This window comes from Elgaria multicarinata, chromosome 22 (genome assembly GCF_023053635.1).
Source record: "Elgaria multicarinata webbii isolate HBS135686 ecotype San Diego chromosome 22, rElgMul1.1.pri, whole genome shotgun sequence".
NCBI lineage: Eukaryota > Metazoa > Chordata > Lepidosauria > Squamata > Anguidae > Elgaria > Elgaria multicarinata.
This window is the reverse complement of record NC_086192.1, coordinates 15624901-15645570: the sequence shown is the minus strand read 5'-3', so window position 1 is coordinate 15645570 and position 20670 is coordinate 15624901. Positions and strand designations below refer to the sequence as shown.

The 20670-nt window shown below is 43.6% G+C and overlaps 1 protein-coding gene across 1 annotated transcript; it reads left to right on the top strand.

Moving 5' to 3' along the window:
• Positions 1 to 3983: 3983 nt before the first annotated feature.
• NIPSNAP2 (nipsnap homolog 2) lies at positions 3984 to 20621 on the top strand. The gene is made up of 10 exons (XM_063146748.1): positions 3984 to 4097; positions 7876 to 8015; positions 8122 to 8167; positions 10160 to 10254; positions 11453 to 11523; positions 13987 to 14127; positions 14777 to 14808; positions 16386 to 16480; positions 17085 to 17168; positions 18393 to 20621. The coding sequence occupies exons 1-10, from the start codon at positions 4003 to 4005 to the stop codon at positions 18455 to 18457; spliced, it is 864 nt and encodes a 287-aa protein (XP_063002818.1). The 5' UTR covers positions 3984 to 4002; the 3' UTR covers positions 18458 to 20621.
• The last annotated feature ends 49 nt before the right edge of the window (positions 20622 to 20670 follow it).

Sequence of the window (20670 nt, the reverse complement as noted above, 5' to 3'; positions counted from 1 at the left end):
AATTCTAAGACGCACTTTTCCCCCCTTATAAACATCTCTAAAAATGGGGTGCGTCTTAGAATCATGGGTGTGTCTTAGGTTTTTTTTTTCCTGTTGGTGGTACTGAAATTAGTGTGCGTCTTGCAATCGATGGCGTCTTACAATCGAAGAAATACAGTAATACAAAATTTAATAATGTTTACCAGAAGTGTGCAACCCGTCAGGGAATGCAGCTCTCAACAGTAAAAAAGGTGGTGTACGCCTGCTTTTGCCTAATGATTTAAAAGGCCGTTCTAAAGTGCTAAAATCCAATTAAAACCAGGCATTTGAATAAAAGGCACAACACAAGTAGACTATAAAATCCACAAAGTCAAAGCTACAGAAAGTCGAAGCTTTGAGGAAACCAGTGAGACAAAATAGAGGCTGGTTGTAGAAGCACAGAAGGACGGAGAGGAGGATGTGGTTCACAGGTAGCGCCAATTCATTGGTTTAAGCCAGGAATTGGCAGTGCTGTGCCGAAGTGAACCAGCACACTGCCTCCCGCACGACCGCCACTTCTGCTTTGCATTAGCTTTCATAAACAACCCAGGAATAGGCTTGATGCGACATCTGAACTTGGAACTCTAGGTTGTTGAAGGACAAACGACCCAGAGTTTTAACCCAACAACAAATCATGGGTTGTTTGAGAAACCGGATGCCAAGTAGAAGCGGCAAACAGGAGGGAGGCAGCTTGCTTTATTTATTTATTTATTTGTTTGTTACAGTTTTATACTGCCCAACAGCCGAAGCTCTCTGGGCGGTTCATAATCTCAGCAACTCAGGGTTTAAACCCACAGGTTGTCATTATGTGTGAATTTTGTTCTTGTTTATAAATGTGCATTTGCGCTACTACATGTGCAAATTCCCCCCCTTACACCCCCCCCCCCAAAAAAAGCAATCTAGTCTGCAGAATTCAGGTGTTGCGGGACCTACCGGTCAGATGCATAGAAATCCAAACTCATTTGAATTCATTGTAGATTTCTTTTGCATCCCTCCGTGGGACAGATGCTATTTTTATTTTATGTATTTATTATTTACAACATTTAGGTACCACTCCGCATCTAAACGGATTCCAGAGTGGTGAGCCGTAAAAGATTTTAAAATCAAACCAGAATATTATTAAAAACTCTGGCTGGTCAAGCAAAGCTGAAAACAACACAGTGACAGCCGGTGCACTTTATTTATTATTTATTTATTACATTTATTTATTACATTTATATACCGCCCCATAGCCGAAGCTCCCTGGGCGGTTTACAAAAGTTAAAAACAGTAAACATTAAAAAGTATACAAAATTTAAAACCATCAAAAACATAAAAACAACAACATCCATTTTAAAAACAACAGTTCTGGTTAATTCCTTGACAACGGCCTCCATATATGCATGTTATATGTTTTGTGACTTGATGTGCAGTCTGTGAATGAGATAATGAGCTTGATGTATTGTTTTTGCACCTATTTCTCGTTCTTGTTTTGTGCTTGTGGCACCTTATAGTAGTCTGGATTATGGTGGACTGATAGTGGAGGCCTACCTTCTTTTTGCATTAGAATTCCATCCCAACCCCAAAAGGTATAACAATATATTGAGTAAAGGGCTGGTGTTCACACAACCCCCTAAGTACCATAGACTGCAATAAACTGTTTTAGTCTGACAATCAGGCTAAATTCTTCTGTTCTGAGTCCAATTGGCAGCATCCAGATTGATTGCTAGAGGGTGAGGCAGACACCATTGTACAAAAAGCATGAAGGTCACAGGACGAAAATGGAGCAAGAAGCAAAGAAGTTGCGTGCAGGTGCCCAGCCTGTGAACATGAACATAGTTTGCTTGCATGAGATGCCAAAAAACATTTTAATCTTTGCCACCCCTGGAGTCTAAAAATCAGATCGCTCGTTTGTGTGGGTTGCCATTCTGGAATTTGGAGCCAGGGAAAACTCAGGTTGAAATTTTTGGGTATGAACAATAGCTAACGCGGAGGGTGTCAGGGGCGGTGTTTAGACTCGTTCATCGTGCTTTGAAGTGTATTGGCTGAGGAAACTACACACGCTATATGGGACTAGCCGTGAATGAGGGGCGAAAATAAATACTACCTTACTATTAATTAAGCTGCAGTTTCCACATCAGGCTTTTGGCTTGTCTTTTAATAAAGAGAAGCCTTTAAATTTAAATGCTGTCTGGGGGCAGATTAAAGGCTGCATATCTAGGCATGTGCGAATTACTAGTTTTGACTTCCAACATTTCAAAGGTCTGTTGAGTCAGTCTCACTGCATCGCACATTTTCATAGAATCATAGACTAGTAGAGTTGGAAGGGGCCTATAAGGCCATCTAGTCCAACCCGTTTATGCAGACACGAAACAACATCTGTATGTAGAAACGCTGCCACCTGAATTTTCTCTCAATCCAGGCTGATTTCTGCATAAATGTCATAAATCTCTTGAGTGGCTGTAGCAGATGGGAACATTTTGGCTTCTTGAGATCCCTGAAAGGCATTCTTAGGAATCTGTAATCATAGAATCACACTGTCAAGGGGCTTCTTCCGTCAGTGAGTCGACCTTCTCAGCACCATTGCAACCAACGGTTCTTGCTCTTTGTACGGTATTTTTTCTCATCATTGCTACCTCTAGCTTGCTTGGCAGGCAGGTAACCTGGCCCCAAACCATTTCGGGCTGTAAAAGTTAAAAACCAGCACTTTGAATCAGGTCCGGAAACGGACTGGAAACCAGTGCTGATCATAGAGTAGTTTTGTAATATGGCCATATTGATCTGTTGCCGTTAACAATCTCACTGCCCTATTTTGGACCAGCGGAAATTTCTGGGCCATTTTTCCAAGGCGGCCCATGTATCGCGCACTGCTGTAATCCAAACTGGAGGTTAACCGGAGCATCGATAACTAGCTAGGGTGTCTCTATCCAGGTGGGGTCACAGTTGATATATCAGCCTAAACCAGGGTTGTGGACCCTTAGGCCTAAAAACACAACCAACAATTTCGTAGGCTGAAAGTGTTACAGAAATAATTGTCCTAAACATGTTTACTAGGATGTTAATTAGGGTGACAATATGAAAAGGTGGACAGGGCTCCTGTATCTTTAACAGGTGTATTGAAAAGGGAATTTCAGCAGGTGTCATTTGTATATATGGAGAACCTGATGAAATTGCCTCTTTATCACACCAGTTAAAGCTGCAGGAGCCCTCCCCTCTTTTAAATCTGGTCACTCTAGTATAGCTCCTGCAACTTTAAACCTGGTCACACACTTTAAATCTGGTCACTCTTTTAAATCTGGTCACTCTAGTATAGCTCCTGCAGCTTTAACTGTTGTGATGAAGAGGAAATTTCACCAGGTGCTGCATGCATACAAATGACACCTGCTTAAATCTCCTTTTCTATACAACTGTTAAAGATGCAGGAGCCCTGTCCTCCTTTTCATAGGGTCAGCCTAAATAAATACATCATTATTGTTGTTGTTGTTGTTATTACTGCTGATGATGTGTTTATTTCCACACAGATAGAAACACGAAATAAGTTCTGGGGCTGAACTTGTAAAAATTCACCTCAGCCAGAAACATGAAATAAGTTCTGGGGCTGAACCTGAAAGAATTCACCTCAGCCAGAAACATGAAATAAGTTCTGGGGCTGAGCTTGAAAGAATTCACCTCAGCCAGAAACATGAAATACGTTCTGGGGCTGAGCTTGAAAGAATTCACCTCAGCCAGAAACACGAAATAAGCTCTGGGGCTGAGCTTGAAAGAATTCACCTCAGCCAGAAACATGAAATACGTTCTGGGGCTGAGCCTTGACCTGAGAGAATTTACCTCAGCCAAGTGAAAACGGGGGGGGGGGGGGGGAAACGCCTCGTTTTAAATCCCCCTCCCCAAAATCATCCCCTCAGAGGGTCCCTCTAGCGGCTGCCGGGGCACATTGCGCCCCCTTCCTCTCTATTTCTCGCCCCCTCCCCTCCTCTCTCCTCCCCACAGCGTGAGGTGGTCAAGATGGCGGCCGGGGCGCTGCTGCGGGGGAGCGGGGCCCGCCTCCGCCTTGGCCCGTTCCCTGCGCAGGGGGGCCGTTCCCGCCTTTTTTTCCTCAGGTGAGGGGGGCTGCGGGGGGGGGAGGGAGAAATGGCGGGAAAGCCGAGGGGGGCGGGAAGATCGTCTCTCTCGCGCGCTCTATCCTTCCCTCCCTCCCTCCCACGCTCAAGGTCACGGGCTGGTCAGAGGGGGAGGGGTCTCGCAACCCCCCCTCCCAAGTTACTACACTGAGGGGAGGGGGGAGAAAAGAGGGGGGGGTCATATCGCTCCTTTCTCCCCCCCTCCCCATATATATCCCCACAGTTTACCTCAGAAGAGGGGATGCGTGTTAACCCCGCCTCAGAGCCCTCAGTATTCACTCTCACGACCCAGTGTGCATGCTGGGAGGAAGGGTCACCTCATGAACCTCCCATACAGACGTGCACACGTACACGTGTAAATGCGTTAATTCCACCCCACAGAACCCATTATATGAGCCCCCACCCCTCTTTAAATTGTGATGTCAAATATGGGGTGGGGACTATCCAGTTGTCTTCCCTTCTCCTTCACAATAATAATAATAGTAATAATAAAATTAATAATAGTCTTGGGGGTCGTAAGCCGCCTGGAAGGCCCTTTTGAGGGCCAGAAGTTGACGTAGAATTCATTTTATAAAGACAGCACTCTGTACAGCACCATGTACATTGATGGTGCTATATATATAAATAAATAATAATAATAATAATTGTAAAATATATTTGTATACTATAGTGTTTGTGTAATAAAATGTGGAGTAGAAACATAATAATAATAACAGTGGTGGTGGCCTTGATGGTCGTAAGCCCTTTTGAGGGCCAAACGTTGAGGTAGAATTCACTTTATAAATGCAAATATTATTTGTATAAATATATATTTGCATAATTTGGTATTGGAGTGTATAATATAAAATATGCATGGATTTTACTCAGCGGTATAGAAGTGCCACGAATAAATAAATAATATAATGTGGGGTTTAGTTCCTCTCTCCACTGCAATAATAACAATGGTTATAATAGTTGTAAGCCACCTGAACGACCATTTGAAGGCCAAGAGGTGAAGGTAGAATTTGATTTTATAAATGCAAATCTGTTATTTCATCTGTTCCCCTCGAGATGTTTTGGGCTGCAACTCCCATGATCCCTCACCATTGGCTGTGCTGGCCAGGACTGATGGGAGTTGTAGGCCAAACCATCTGGATTCTGGAGGATCACAAGTGGTTCAACCTTGATTTAAAATTTGCGTCATGAAAGAAGAGAGCTTTAGGGTAAAAATCATTATTAACACTCCTACCCCCAGAAATATAGCTATAATGGTCCATCGTGGGGGGGAATCGAAAATCCATAGTTGGGAAAACCTTTTTGAGGACCAACCTGAATTCCACAAAAATGTGCAAGCTTTCGAGTTCTCCAGAGTTCTTCATCAGGCTAGATGATGCAAAAAGCAGGGGATGGGTGAACAAAAAAGGAAAGTCCAGAAATTTGGCCAGGTGTCATGACCATGAGGTCTAAAGTTTAGATAGACCCAGTTTCAATCTCAGTACCTGATAGAGCAGCCTTTCTCAACCTGGGGCGCTCCAGATGTGTTGGACTGCATCTCCCAGAATGCCCCAGCCAGCAGCTGGCTGGGGCATTCTGGGAGTTGTAGTCCAACACATCTGGAGCACCTCAGGTTGAGAAAGGCTGTGATAGAGCCTAATAAAAGGTACTGTATGGGGTGGGGGGAATTCAGGTTTCTAGAAACAGGTTTAGGAACCAAAGGCTTTAGGGTTTAGGGTTGGAAAAATGATCCATGTTCTTGGTTGCATCGTTTTTTTAAGCTGGCAGGGTTGTCGTCCCCAATCCATCCCTAGAGAGAGGTTCTGCTAGTATGTGAATAAGGACATGTAGGGCCATGAAAAAGCCCTACGAAAACGTCCTGGCTGGGGCATGCTGTCTAAATATGCATTTAGACAGGGCATAAGTCCCTTTTCTGTCTAAATATGCATAGGATGGTGCCTGTGCTTGCTTAATACTTTTACCTTCAGCAAACATAACATAATCCTCACTTAGCTTTCACGGAAGATAAGGATTTATGCTGACCTCCCGTTCACAAAACAGTGGGAAACCCGACAAGAACGGTTTCCTCAAGATAACAAGAAAGCATCTTTTGGAAATTTGTAGCGATGCCTTTCCGCTTCATCTTTCCCTTTTAACCGTGTTGTGTCATCTGTGTTGAAACACAACATGGGGGAATTGTTTGCGGAAAACATTTCGCTGTTATAAGTAAGGCTACATGCTTTAACCAGCTGTGTACAGATTTAAAATCTCTCCCCCCTCCCCGCCCAATTAATCAGTCAAAGAGAAATAGGTTCTATTATTATTATTATTTATTTATTTATTTATATAGCACCATCAATGTACATGGTGCTGTACAGAGTAAAACAGTAAATAGCAAGTAGATGTTCTGGCACAGTATGTATGTATTTATTTAAAACATTTATATCCTGCCCTATATCATTAAGATCGCAGGCCGACGTACAGATGTGTCCAGTAACAGATTTGATAAGAAGGAAGCCTACAGATAGATTCTTTTCCCCTTCCAGTTTGTACTGGTATATCTCAATTCTTCTGCAGTAGAACTACTCTCCATTTCAGTGAGATTTCTGCAGGGCAAATTCCTCGTGGCGGATCTGTCTGTGTGCCCCCCCCTTCTTAACGTTGCCCAAAATCTGCCTCTGGTGATGAGGTCCGGACAGGTAAACCACAACTTCTGGTGTGGCCATCATTTGAGTCCTGAGTCTGTCCATTTTGCTGTGCTCGTTATCAAAGTCATAATTCTCCGATTGTTCCTAGGGTGCTGCTGTTTGAGCTCTGTCGGAGTCCTCTAGATCAAGGACATACCTGGATCTGTAGATAATGTTTTCCGAGAGAACCTGGGCACCTTGGCCAGAGCAGTAGCCTAGTGATAGCCCAGTCCTATGCAGGTCTACTTAAAAGGAAGTCCCATTGAATTATTGGGACTTGCACACCTTAAGTGTGCATATAGGGTTGTAGCCAAGTGTTCACTCAACACGTGGTCTTTCATCTCTACTGGAGGTCAAAGATCATCCATCTCTCCATCCAGGACCTTCTTTCTATAATTAGGGATTGGTGTGTAAAAAAGAAAGGAAGAGTTTTGCCCAGAAACGATAACTTCCTGAGATAACATGAACTGCACTTGGAAAATGTTTTTCAGCATCTGGGTTGTTAGTAAGTTCTAGTCAATTACTTAGTTAAATGTTTTGATTTAAGGTGTGGATAGTATCCATAATGAATGGTGTAAAACATAGGCTGATGTTTTGTTTTTACACGTTTGTTTTATATTTTGAAAATAACATTCTTGGCAAACAAAAAAAAGTTACTGACTAAAAACATGGACAGCACAGCCTTATGTGAGGCCTTACCTCTGGCATGAGAGATAAGAAGGGACACCTTTTCTGTGATGTGAAACTTCTGAAAACCGAAGAGTAAGCTTTTTTAAAGAACTATTTCTTTTTCAACCCTGAGTACCCTGGGTTGAATTGGGTTAGACTGTAAGCCTATGCGGCAGGGTCTTGCTATTTACTGTGTAATCTGTACAGCACCATGTACATTGATGGTGCTATATAAATAATAATAATAATAATAATAATAATAATTGTCATTATGTGTGAACCAGGCCACAGTGCAATTTCTAAAAATAACAGAGGTAGCTGGGAGGCTAACTGTGAAACTTCTCTCTCTGCTCTGTTTGTGCAGTAACAAAGCCCATACAAGTTCTAAAATGGGGCTTACCTTTGACCATGTCTTTGTCCACTTACAGGTGCCTTGTCTCGTCGAATAACCGATCTGGGGAAGACAGCTGGTTGAAATCGCTGTTTGTTCGCAAAGTTGATCCCAGAAAAGATGCTCACTCCAATCTCTTAGCCAAAAGAGAGACCAGCAGTCTTTATAAAATTCAATGTGAGTTGCTGTGCTTATATTTTAATACTTCTCCTGTTCCTTTTGAAATTCTGTTTATTTTTTTCTTCCTTTCTCTCCAACTTTAATATTGATTTTGGTGTTGCAGTTCACAATGTCAAACCGGAATACCTAGAATCCTACAACAAGATTTGGTAAGTCTGAATGTCACACTGGATGATTTGGGGATCTTAATTCTGGAATGTTGTTAATTAGTAATGCTAAACACACTTATTTGGAAGGAAGCCTCATTGGTGAGACTTACTTCCAAGTAAACATGCAGAGGATTGGGAAGTTGGGCTCCAATCCTTTACCCACTTACCTGGGAGTAATGCCCACTGACCTCAATGGGATTTATTTATTATTATTTATTATTATTATTATTATTTATTGCATTTTTATACCGCCCAACAGCCGAAGCTCCCTGGGCGGTTCACAAAAATTCCTAGAACATATCCCCACTGCCTCCTTTCACAAAAGGATTTATTAGGGAAGCGCAGACTCACGTGTCCTCTATTAAAATGCTTCCTGGAATATTTTAAACTATTTCAGAAAGTTCTTGAAAGGGCTTTAAATACTCTAGTACTTTACTGAATGCATGCATACAGTGGTATATACCTCCATGCAGAAACACCACCGCAAAGTACCGTATTTTCCGGCGTATAAGACGACTGGGCGTATAAGACGACCCCCAACTTTTGAGAAGATTTTCCTGGGTTAAAAAGTCATCTTATACTGGGCGTATAAGACAACCCCCAACTTTTGAGAAGATTTTCCTGGGTTAAAAAGTAGTCTTATACGCCAGAAAATACAGTAAATGTCCATTCAAAAGTACTGCAATTTCTTAGAGTAATGCATCTCATAGTCTGCATCTCTCACAGCTGTACTTTCGAATGCAACTTTACATTCTGCAAATTCAGTTTGATATTTTAGTGGAGTGATTATACTGTTACCATAGGTTTTTTTGGAACAGAAATCTGACTTACTTCTGAATAGACATGTATATGACTACATCGTTAGCTGAGTTTGGTGTTCACATGCAGGAAAATAAGGTGGTAGAATTCTTAGGTGGTAAAATTGGCTGTGCCACTTCAAACTGTAGGTGGAGACACCTTTAAACAGTTCCCTGCAAGCAGAAAATCTAGTGCAGCAGGGAGCAGGTTGAACTAGAATATTTTTTTTTCTGATGCACTAGGTTGTTACTTACAACGAGACTTTTACGTGTGGTGAACAATGAAAATTGGCTTCATCCAGTTGCAATCTGAAGTAGTATAGTCTGTTCTGTCACTTCACAGAATAGTAGAGTTGGAAGGGGCCTATAAGGCCATTGAGTCCAACCTCCTGCTGAATGCAGGAATCTACCCTAAAGGATACCTGGAATAGGGCTTCAAGGTTTGCCCCTTTATTCTGCTGCATGTGTAAATGAGGACACTGTTAGGTCTGCTACATTAAATAGGACACATGCACTGTTGTTTTCCTTTGCAGAAATGATTTGATCTTCCTGCTCTCTTCTTCTCTCACACACTCCCTGCCTCTAAACCTCTGGAAATATAATCTCTTTACAGAATGCCCATGATGTAAATTGTGTACTCCACCCTGGAACTATTTATTTGAAGGGCAAGATATACATTATTAATAATAAACAAATCACAATCTATAAACATCTGTGAAGCTTTCCTTTCATCTAAGTGCTCTTAGGCGCATGTACCTTTGTTGGGGTACAACTAGACTATAATCTTCAACTAGTTTTAAGCTGATGTAATTATCGGGGTTCTCATAATGGTCCCTGGAAATTGTAGTGTTGTGAAGGTGCTGTGTTAGATCTGTTATCGATCTTTCACCACATACAAAGGAGGAAAAAAACAGTTCTCAGGTCTGCAAGGGGAAGAACCCTGTTTGCTTGTCGCATAGACAATTCCAGAGGTGGAGAAGCCATTTTCTTCTCTTTAAAGCTGCAACCCCATTCATACTTACTTGCGAGCGAGCCAGCCAGAAAATGTGCAGTTCTGCATTTCAGAGTGTTTAATGCGTAGCAGGGAAGTACCATGATACTGGTTGGGATTTTGTTCTAAGGATCAGCGATAGCAAAGGAGACACAGCGTGTTGTGTATGCGTGTGCCTTTCTTTCTTTCTGTTTTGTTTTTAAGCCAAGAGGTGCTGCCAAAGATCCACGAAGGGAAGGATTATCCATGTACACTGGTGGGGACGTGGAACACGTGGTACGGAGAGCAAGACCAAGCCGGTAGGAGATAAGGCATACAACAGAATGCACAACTGTGTCAGTGGTGTGTGCTTGCAGTAGGTGCGCTCATCCAGCTGGGCTGAGAACTTGCAGGGTGGGAGACAGATCCAGGGAGTGGAGGGCTATTATCAGCACCACTGTTGGAAACAGGTAAGAGAGAGAGAGAGAGAGATCCAGGAGGCTAGTCAGGTGGATGCACTGCAGGGCCTAGGAAAGTTCCCCAAGACAGCAGGTGTTGATCCAGCGAAGTATGAAATCCTTCTTTTCCCAAGCAGAGTCTGGTTTGGGACTAGGCACTGCGGCAGTGTTGAAGGGTTTCAAATGTATTTATTTATTTATTTATTTATTGCATTTCTATACCGCCCAATAGCCAAAGCTGTCTGGGTGGTTCACAAAAATTAAAATGCCACGTTTTGCCTTCTCCAGTGGTGACTGTGGAGAGTAAACAACCTTGGGAGACTAATCCAGACTCGTTAAAAGATGTGATTCTCATGCCTGGGAACCTGATATTCAACCTCAAGGAGGTCTTGTTCAGATTCCCCCTCAGACTTTATGTTTGGCTCATTCATGAGACTTTCTGAGCAGATTATCAAAGTAATTATCGGAATGGTTATGATCAGAGAGTTTCTGAATGACTAGGCCACAGTTTGCAGCCTTTTTCTTGGCGCTGAAATATTTAGGTGGGTTCATGGAGGAGCTAAAAAACAACCTTCTCCAACTTGGTGTCCTCCAGATGTGTTGGGCTTACAACTCCCATCATCCAGCTGTGGGATGATGGAAGCTGCAGCCCAACACATCTGGAGGGCACCACGTTGGGGAAGGCTGAGTTACGGCATTCTTCCACATCTCCCATTTATTTCATTGGGGCTTGCGTAGGTGAATGTCCGGGGGTGGGTGTTGTGCTCTTTATCTTTGGGAGAAGTGAAAGGCCAGGAAACATGTCCCCAGATTGGCTCCTGGTCCTGACTTCAGATCTCCCAAAATGCGATGATCTGGCAGGCACTGGAAGAAAGTGCGATGGCTAATCACCCACATGGGGACTGGAAGTGGGGTATTGGTGCGAAAGACACGTGTGGACTGGCAGTGAGAGGCAGGGTTAGGGCAGCAAAGAGTTGAGATTTGGGGAGCCGGTTGGAAGCCCACTGAGTGTCTTCTAAAGGGGAAAGGAGACTCTGAAACACACTCTTTTGGATTCCAGTCCATCTCTGGCGGTACGAGGGAGGCTACCCAGCCCTTACGGAGGTCATGAGTAAGCTTCGATATGACAAGGTAAGGCCAAGGAAAAAGATGGGTTTTTTCCCAGCCTGATCCTATGCTCTTTGGTGGGCCTTAAACGCATTAATTTCCGTAGGCTTAGGATTGGGCTATATAACATCTACTAGAAGCATGTTTGAACAACCCATCACACAAGTGGTTTTATGAGAAGTGTTACGTGGTTTGAAAAACAGAAGCTATGGAGTGTTGCACACCCATACACGCGCCGCCCAGGATAGCAGTAGGGGCTTTGGAAGTTCTCCTGCTATGAGATCGCTAATAGGCATGACGCACATTTAGCAACTGAATGGAAACTTAGAGGTGGTTGCTTGAAACGTCTTCTCGTGTATGAAGCAGTGCGGCCTAGACTCTGCTGTGCATAAAACCTCAACTCCACTTGTTGACTCCGTTCACCCGCACATTTACTCTGCTGCAAATAGCCACACAGAGGCCGACATATGAAATGTTCCCATGAAGCTGACCGTCTCTGGGTCATTGTTGTGATGTTGCCGTCACTGAAGCATCTTGTGGAGTCTACGTTGTAGGTACAGGTAAAGACCTACGGAGTACCGTTCAAAAACCCTAAAATTCTAAAAACGCAAATTGATCTTGTGAAATGTTTTTATAGATTCAATGATGTATACTCCACAAATGTGTGCTTTCACAAACAGTCATAGTGACAAATCAACAGTTACAATATCAGAAGTACAAAAGGGTTTTGTAGTAAGGTTTTTTTTTATAATACAAGCAGAAATAACATTAAGTATGTTTTATTTTTCAGTATAGTTCAGTAAAGGAGATAACAGTTTGACTATTTACTACAAAATAATTGTCATCACTATTCACAAGTAGAAAGGTAATTATTTAGTTTAAATTGGACGACTAAAATACTATTCTTGCTATTTACTGTTTTACTCTGTACAGCACCATGTACATTAATGGTGCTATATAAAATAATAATAATAATAATAATAATAATAATAATAATAATAATAATAATAATATTCAGTGATTTATGTGATGTTCACTTTGTATGTTGTTATTTCAGTGCCTTTACCTCCCCATTGGGCTGCCTCAAATGATTGGCAAACTAAAATACAGACAGTGATATACAACTGAGGAAGATTGGAAACGGAATGTATAATCCGGAACTACCACCTTGATTTATTATTGCTTGGTTTGTTAGTGCAATTGGAACTTTGATTTTGTACTTCTGATATTGTAATGGTTGATTTGTCACTATGACTGTTTGTGAAAGCACACATTTGTGAAGTAAACATCATTGAATCTATAAAAACATTTCACAAGATAATTTGCGTTTTTAGAATTTTAGGGTTTTTGAACGGTACTCCATAGGTCTTTACCTGTACCTGCTTTTCTTTTTTCTTGAGTCTACGTTGTAGACACATTTTCTGCAGCATCAACGTCGCTTCAAGGTGTTGGCTGACCAGTTCTGGGTGAATCATAGAGTCATAGAATAGCAGAGTTGGACGGGGCCTACAAGGCCATCAAGTCCAACCCCCTGCTCAATGCAGGAATCCACCCTACAGCATCCCCGACAGATGGCTGTCCAGCTGCCTCTAGTGTGGGACAGCCCACAACCTCCCTAGGTCACTGGTTCCATTGTCGTACTACTCTAACAGTCAGGAAGTTTTTCCTGATGTCCAGCCGGTTAGCTGTACTTGGTTGTCCAGTTGGTCGTCCTGCAAGCCACTGACTTCTGCTGTGTACATAATACACTGCTGTCACAATCTTATACTATTTAAGAAAAAAGTGTGGATTTTTTTGTTTTTTACTATTATCACCATTTCATCTTCTCCATCCCACCGCTCATTCTAAATCAAAACTATACAATTTATTTATTTATTTATTTATTTATTTATTGCATTTCTATACCGCCCAATAGCCGAAGCTCTCTGGGCGGTTTATGATATTTTAATCAATATCATAAAGTCTTTCAATATACATATACAATCTCATACACATATATTTAGGTAATCAGGCTATGTATTGCTCAAGATTTTAATTTTAACACCCCAGTCTTGCATAAAATTGATTTTCGTTTGCCTCCCAAATTTAACCATTATTGCAAGAGTTCCTCCATCAAGCATTCCCAGAGTTTATGTATCTACTAAGATATACTGTTTGGTTTGGTGCTCTTCCAGGATTGAGATATCAGTGTCCAAGCAATAATTAGCATAAATGGATTTAGTTTTCGTTTTTAAAATATATACCCTATTTCTTCAATTCTAAGACACACTTTTCCCCCCATATAAACATCTCTAAAAATGGGGTGCATCTTAGAATCACGGGCATGTCTTACTTTTTTTTTTTCTGTTGGTGGTACCAAAATTAGTGTGTGTCTTACAATCGATGGCGTCTTACAGGCGAAGAAATATGGTATAAATACATGCATTGTCCTACTCTTGCAATCTTAAAAGAGCACTGGGGAGTTTTACGACTTTATTTTATGTTTAGGAGTTCATGGAGTTTCGCAAGGAGAGGGGAAACATGCTTCTCTCCCGCAAGAACCAGCTGCTGTTGGAATTCAGTTTTTGGAATGAACCTGTTTCCCGAGCAGGGCCCAATATCTACGAACTACGGTCTTACCAACTTCGTGTGAGTGCCTTTTTCCAAGTATAGAATGTGCATCAATCAGTTATAAAGAAGGAAGAAATGCACCTGCCTTCAGCTTCACCTCAGAAACTAGTCTATTTCTTATCAAAGTCACAGAGGATGCCCATTGGCACGAATAAGGCCTTAAAAGCAAGACTGCACTCTAGTTACACCTTTTTATGTAAGGCTGCTCCAAGATTGCAGCTGGTAGAGAGGGGGGCAGCCTGGTTTCTGCCAGAAGTGGGTAACTGGAAGCACTGTTGCCTCCGTGTCTTGCGTACTTCCTCTTGAAAGCACCTGCCTTGTGAACAGGGAAAAGACACACTTATTTATTTAAAACATTTGTATCCCGCCCTATATCATTAAGATCTCAGGGCGGCGTACAGATAAAAGCATACACTTGCACAAACATACTTCTGTCTGAAGCAAATACCGACAACAACAATGCTAACAGATGTTGGCAGTCAAGATGGAAAAGCTCTCTGAAGAGATAAGTTTTAAACTGGCTCATCACCCCATGTCTCTTGGGCTGAGTGGTCTTCTTAGTTACTGGATAGAATCCAAAGGCAGCCCATGTTTGCTTCCCAGTCTGTGTGGAAGGCAGGGAAAATCGCACTCTCCGGATCTAGTCATGCCCTTTCTTTTCTTTCAGCCTGGAACAATGATTGAGTGGGGCAACTACTGGTAAGTGTCCCTTCGCTGTGTTAGGGGTGGCATCCTAGACTCACCTGCAAAGCAGACCCGTGTGAAGGTTTGGCTCCAGCAGACGAAAAGGTGCTGGAAGGAGATAGTTAACTGATGCTGTTTTTATCTGGTTGAGCTTTTTATATTGTATTTTATATTATGGTTTTATACTGTTGTTTTATACTTTGGATGTTTTTAATTTTTGTGAACCGCCCAGAGAGCTCCGGCTATTGGGCGGTATAGAAATGTAATAAATAAATAAAATAAATAAATAAGATTGTTGAAAACATGGGATTATTTTCAGAGCAAATAGGCACAGTGAGGACCTGGAACTCCAACTTAGGGCAATGTCCTTGTGTACAGCAATCCCACTCACCTCTTAGCTGCTTTTGTTGACACACAGAAAGGGTGAACACCCGGGCGGCAGAGAACCCTCTGCACGGGAAAAACAAATGCCAGAGTCGCACACTGAAGAAGCAACTGATTGGGAAAAGAATTTTCCTGCTTTTCAGGAATAAATTTGCGTGGCAGGGAGGAGGTGGAGGTTCAGTGTCATCTAGCAGGGATGAATGACTCCAAAAAATTGTGGATTGCTGTTTGTTGAAAGCAGACACCCGCTGTTTTTGGGTGTATGGGGAAAAAAATGGGTTTGGGTTGGCCCTGTGTTCTTCATCTGCAAAATGAGAACCTGGAGCTTGTTTTGTAGGGTGGGTTTAAAGATGGGTAATAAAAAGGTTTTCTGGCCTTTGCCACATCGAGGTGCTGTCAGAACGGCCTGATAATAATCTCTGGTAACCTCCTAAACAGTGCTAGCCATAGGCGTTTTCTGTCTGAAGGGAAAAGTCTCTCAACATGGAGAGGACGTAGCCCAGTGGCACAACATGCGCTTTCTATGTATGTGGGAAGCCCCAAACGCAATCCCCAGCAATCTCAGGTGTTGCTGGACTACAACAGCCCTTTGCCATTGGCCACATAGGCTGGGGCTGATGGGTGTTGGGAGCCCAGCTACCTCTGGAGGGCCAGGTGCCCCATGCCTGGTCTAGGGAGTTGGTGAGCTGGAGTTGCATCCACAAGGCCCACTTTCAAAGTCTGGGAGCTCAATACATTACCTTAGTAAAGTTGCTCAACCTTGCTTCTCCCACTATGAAATAGAGAAGTCCAACCTCCCAGGGCTGTTTCAAGCAGTTAATGTATTTAAAGTGCTCTGTGAATGATAAATATCCTAAATAAACTGAAACTATGTCCAATACCTTAATCTGAAAATGGTTCTTGGCGTCTGTCATATATTTCTAGTTCTGAATACTCCTTTCTTCTATAGCAGTGGTAGGGGACATGCGCCCCTCCAATGTTGTCAAGCTGCAGCTCCCATCACTCCTAGCCAGCACAGCCAGTGGTGGATGATGGAGGTTGCAGTCCAACAACATCTGGAGAGGGCCAAGGTCTGGGGTTTGTAGTTCCTTGCTGCATTTTGTAATGGTCTTGCTTGAGCTGTGAGGCAACGTCGCTCCTGCCTTAGCAGTAACCTTAGTTCCAGGACTAGCTCCCCTCTCTATCAAAACCTACCTTCTGCCTTTCAGGGCCCGTGCCATTCGCTTCCGGCAGGATGACAAAGAAGCGGTTGGTGGCTTTTTCTCACAGATCGGGCAGCTGTACATGGTTCATCACCTCTGGGGTAGGTCTGGCTTTCAAGTCTTATGCCTTGGACATGCACCTCACTTCCTTATCTAGTCAGCTCCAGACATAGATGTGCTTGGCAATGGCCTGGTTCGAATATAAAGCTGATTCTGTTGAATTCTGGATGGTCACGTTGTGTGAGTGATCAGAAGGACAACCCATGATTTGTTGTTAGGTTGCGAACTCTGGGTTGTTGAAACCATGGTTCGTCATAACATGTGAACCCAAAACTGGGTTGTTCATGGGTGGTTTTGGGCAAGAATGGTAAAAAGACAAGCCTCAATGTCATTACTACGTTGCCATAAAAGCATTTGGGATACAGGAAGAGAGTGGGTGAAGGAGGGAAGCAACCCAGGGAACGGGGAAACAAACCGTGGTTTGTTCAACCATCTGCCAGACAAACTCTTGAGTAAGGTAACAAACCATGGGTTAGCACTTTGTGTGAACCAGGTTTCGCCTTTTAAAGTCTCCTTCAGAAAGTTTAGGCGTGAGATTAGGGAACACAGACCTGTTGTGTTTTGCTGTATGTGGAAGAAAGGTGTTGATGGAAATCAAGGCACTGATGGTTACAAATCTTCCTCCCACCCTCCTAACACTTCCAGCTTACAAAGATCTCCAGACGAGAGAAGACATACGGAACTCTGCGTGGCACAAGCCTGGGTGGGACGAGCTAGTGTACTATACAGGTAACAGTTCAATCCGGGTGTGGCAGGCCGTGGACCAGGAACTTGGAAGGGACAGCTCTCCTGATCTAGGTGCTGATCCAGGATCTGCCTTCCGTGAGAGGAAGTGCTCCACTCCCAGAAGGCCGCCTGATTTTTGGAGATCGTCCTACACACACACACACACACACACACACACACACACACACACACACTACACCTCAACCCTTCAGTCGGGTCTCCTGATACTTTCTGCAGCATTTTCAGGCGACTGGAGTGGCTGCCATGGGAAGGAGGGGGTGGGGAAGGACACTCCTGTGAGTGCAGTTAATCCAGCGTAAAGCTGGATCCACAACCCACTACCTGGGCTCTGCAAATACCTGACTGGGAGGTCTGACCTCAGGGTGTTAGTCACCCCTGTAGTGTCATCAAATGTGGACTGAGGCTATGGGCATGATTTTGAAATACACACACACATACACACACACACACACTCAGGGCTTGACCCAGGGTAGAGCAAGGTCATGCATCTATCTGTTTGAGCAGCTCCACCCCAACAAGAACCATCATCCCCACCATGTGTGGAGCATCAATGAAGGCCGGAGGCAGTGTGAGTGAGTTCTCTCTTGCACACATCTCCCTTCCCAGCTTAAGGGGGGGGGGCACACACACACCATTGAGCCCCCCTTCACAAGAGTCCTACAAATTCTAGAGCTGGCTTATTTGTATGCTGTTTTGATAGCTTACAAAGCCCCACTCATGTTACATAAGTTCATAAAAAGAGACATGCTGGATCAAAGCCAAGACTTGTCTAGTCCAGCATCCTGTTTGCACAGTGACCAACCACAAGTAGGACTTAAGCATCTGCTCATGTTCCCAGCAACTGGCCTAGGGCCTCTGACGCTGGAGGTAATGTATAGCCATCGTGACTAGTAGCTACTGATAGCTTTCTCTTCCATATATATGAACTTAGAATCATAGAATAGTAGAGTTGGAAGGGGCCTATAAGTCCATCGAGTCCAACCCCCGCTCAAAGCAGGAATCCACCCTAAAGCATCCCTGACAGATGGCTCTTGAAGGCCTCTAGTGTGGGAGAGCCCACAACCAACCTCCCTAGGCAATTGGTTCCATTGTCGTACTGCTCTAACCGTCAGGAAGATTTTCCTGATGTCCAGCCGGAATCTGGCTTCCTTGCATAAACTTTTTTTTTTAACAAGCAAACTACCTTTCTTCCTCCCCCTCCCCCAGTGCCCCTTATTCAGGAAATGGAATCCAGAATCATGATACCATTGAAGATTTCTCCGCTTCAGTAAAGCCACTGACTGACCGATGCCTATGGGGAGATTTGAATCGACAAGCGTTGACGTCTTTTAGTTAATTTGATCATACGTGTGCAGCAATGGAATCCTTGGCTTCTGAAAGTACTGTATACTGGTGGGGGCTTACGAACGAGACCACATTTTTTCCTCAGGCCCTGCAGGAGCACTTAACAAATTGCGTTTGGGGGAAGAATTGCGGGGTCCTCGTTTCAGTCTTGGTGGCCAACCCTCAGTGAAACACAGCCAAGCAATTGGAGAGCCGGCAGGTGCTGATGGAAACGCACAAGCTTCAGTGGTAGTTGCACGAGCTTTAAACTCTTGAATGATGCTGTATTTGATTATGGGGGGATGTGTCATGGGGACTTGCATGCGTTCTTTTCCCCCCGCCATAGTTCTCATGGCTTGTCAAGCCTACAGGACCTTCCTAGGGAGCCACACGCAGCGGCTAAGAAAAGCACTTCTCCTCCTTCCCCACTTAGAACTGTACAGAGTACAAGTGGAACCCTTGTTTTACTCTTTCTGAGGAACCTTCTGCACTCTTGGGCCCCTCCAGATAACTCCCACCATTCCCAGCAGCATGGGCCATGTTGGCTGGAAATGATGGGAATGGCATCCCATGCCATCCAGGGAGCACCAGGCTGGGGAAGTCTGTTTTAAAGCCTCTGATTCTCTTCCCATTTTCCACTGACCTGCTTGGAAAAGTTTTGTTTCGGCCCAACCAGTTTTGTCTTAACCATCAGTTAAACCAATCGGGTAGCATTTTTTTTCCTGAATCGTGCCACTTCAGCGGGCTGTGTGAGGGGGAGGAATTGTAAATTTTAATGTGCCGCTACAGGAGTGCAGGTTGAAATCCCTGTATGTAGACTCCACGCGTGTCAGGGAAATGCCAGTCTAAACCCATTATTAGGAGAAGCACCGCCTCCCTGCACTGGCAATTCAAAGTGGGTCAGTCCAAGGAAAGCGGCACCTCTTGATTCTGCTAAAAAGATAACCTGGCCATTTTTGAATTTGGAGAGGTTGTCATTGCAGTATGTGTTGCCGTTCTCCGTTTGATTGATCAGCCCTAGAAACATGACTTCTTAATTTGAGTGATCTGGCAGGCATTCTTTTATCTGTTCCCATGAACACGTGCCCTCTCAAAAATGCTTGTTTTCAGCTGTTGGTCACTGCTTTTCCTAACAAAAAAAGCAAGATCTGGGCTCCCCTCGTAGGAAGCGTGGCCTGATCCTGCATTGGGAGATGGTGAACCTGATATTTCCAAGAGCCAGAGATGACAAAAGTAGCGTGTTGTGAGCCTAGACGGGATTTCATAATGCAGAAATGAAAAATCCAGGGTTCAGTCTTCATGGACTTGTACAGCTTGCTCCTGTGCATCTTTACTCAGCGGCAAGTCCCATTGTGGTTAACGGGTCTTTCTCCCAAGAAAGGGTGCACAGAAGGGAGGAATGTGTGTCAGGAGGCCCCTCCCGTGGTCCCCTTCTCCTCCCTGTCATGTTTCTTCAGCACCTCCCATTCCCAAGCCAATATTCTGGAATGGTGGGAAGGGGGAGTTGCAGAGAGGAACACACACACCCCTTGCTTCTCCCTTGCAAATCCCCCATTCCCAACCCTGCTTTCCTTCTGGAGCAGAAACAGCAGTAAGCAGTTCCCCAGCGTGTATCAGAGGAGGTTGAGACCGGAGGTGGGTGGTTGCTTGTGCCAAGTTTGAGAACTCCCCAGCCTATAGAATTAAGAAGTGTTGGTGTCATGAACGTGTTCAAAGCACTCCTGGAGTACACCGTGAAGCCCTTACGCGGGAGGAAAGGGGTTTGCGTTTAATAAGCATTCATGATTTCAGCCATTGGTGTGATTTGTCTAACATAACCGCAGAAGGTAATTCTGAAAAGATGAAGCATATTCAATCGCTTAGGACTGGCACAAATCACTGTGTCTCTCGTGTCCACTTTTTTTGTTTTTGATTTCACTCCAGAATAGAAGGGTTTTATTTTTTGTATGTGTCTGCAATGTTGTGAACATCCTGTATGTCAAAACGATTATCCTGTTAGCTAATAAATCAGTGCAATACACTGTATGTCCAATTACCTATGAAACATCCAATTTGTACATTTCAGTGAGTTTTCAGGCAAAATGTGTCAATAAAATCCTATTGATTTTCTCATATTATTGACATTGTTTGGACTTGTTTCAGTAATGCTATACTTTGAATT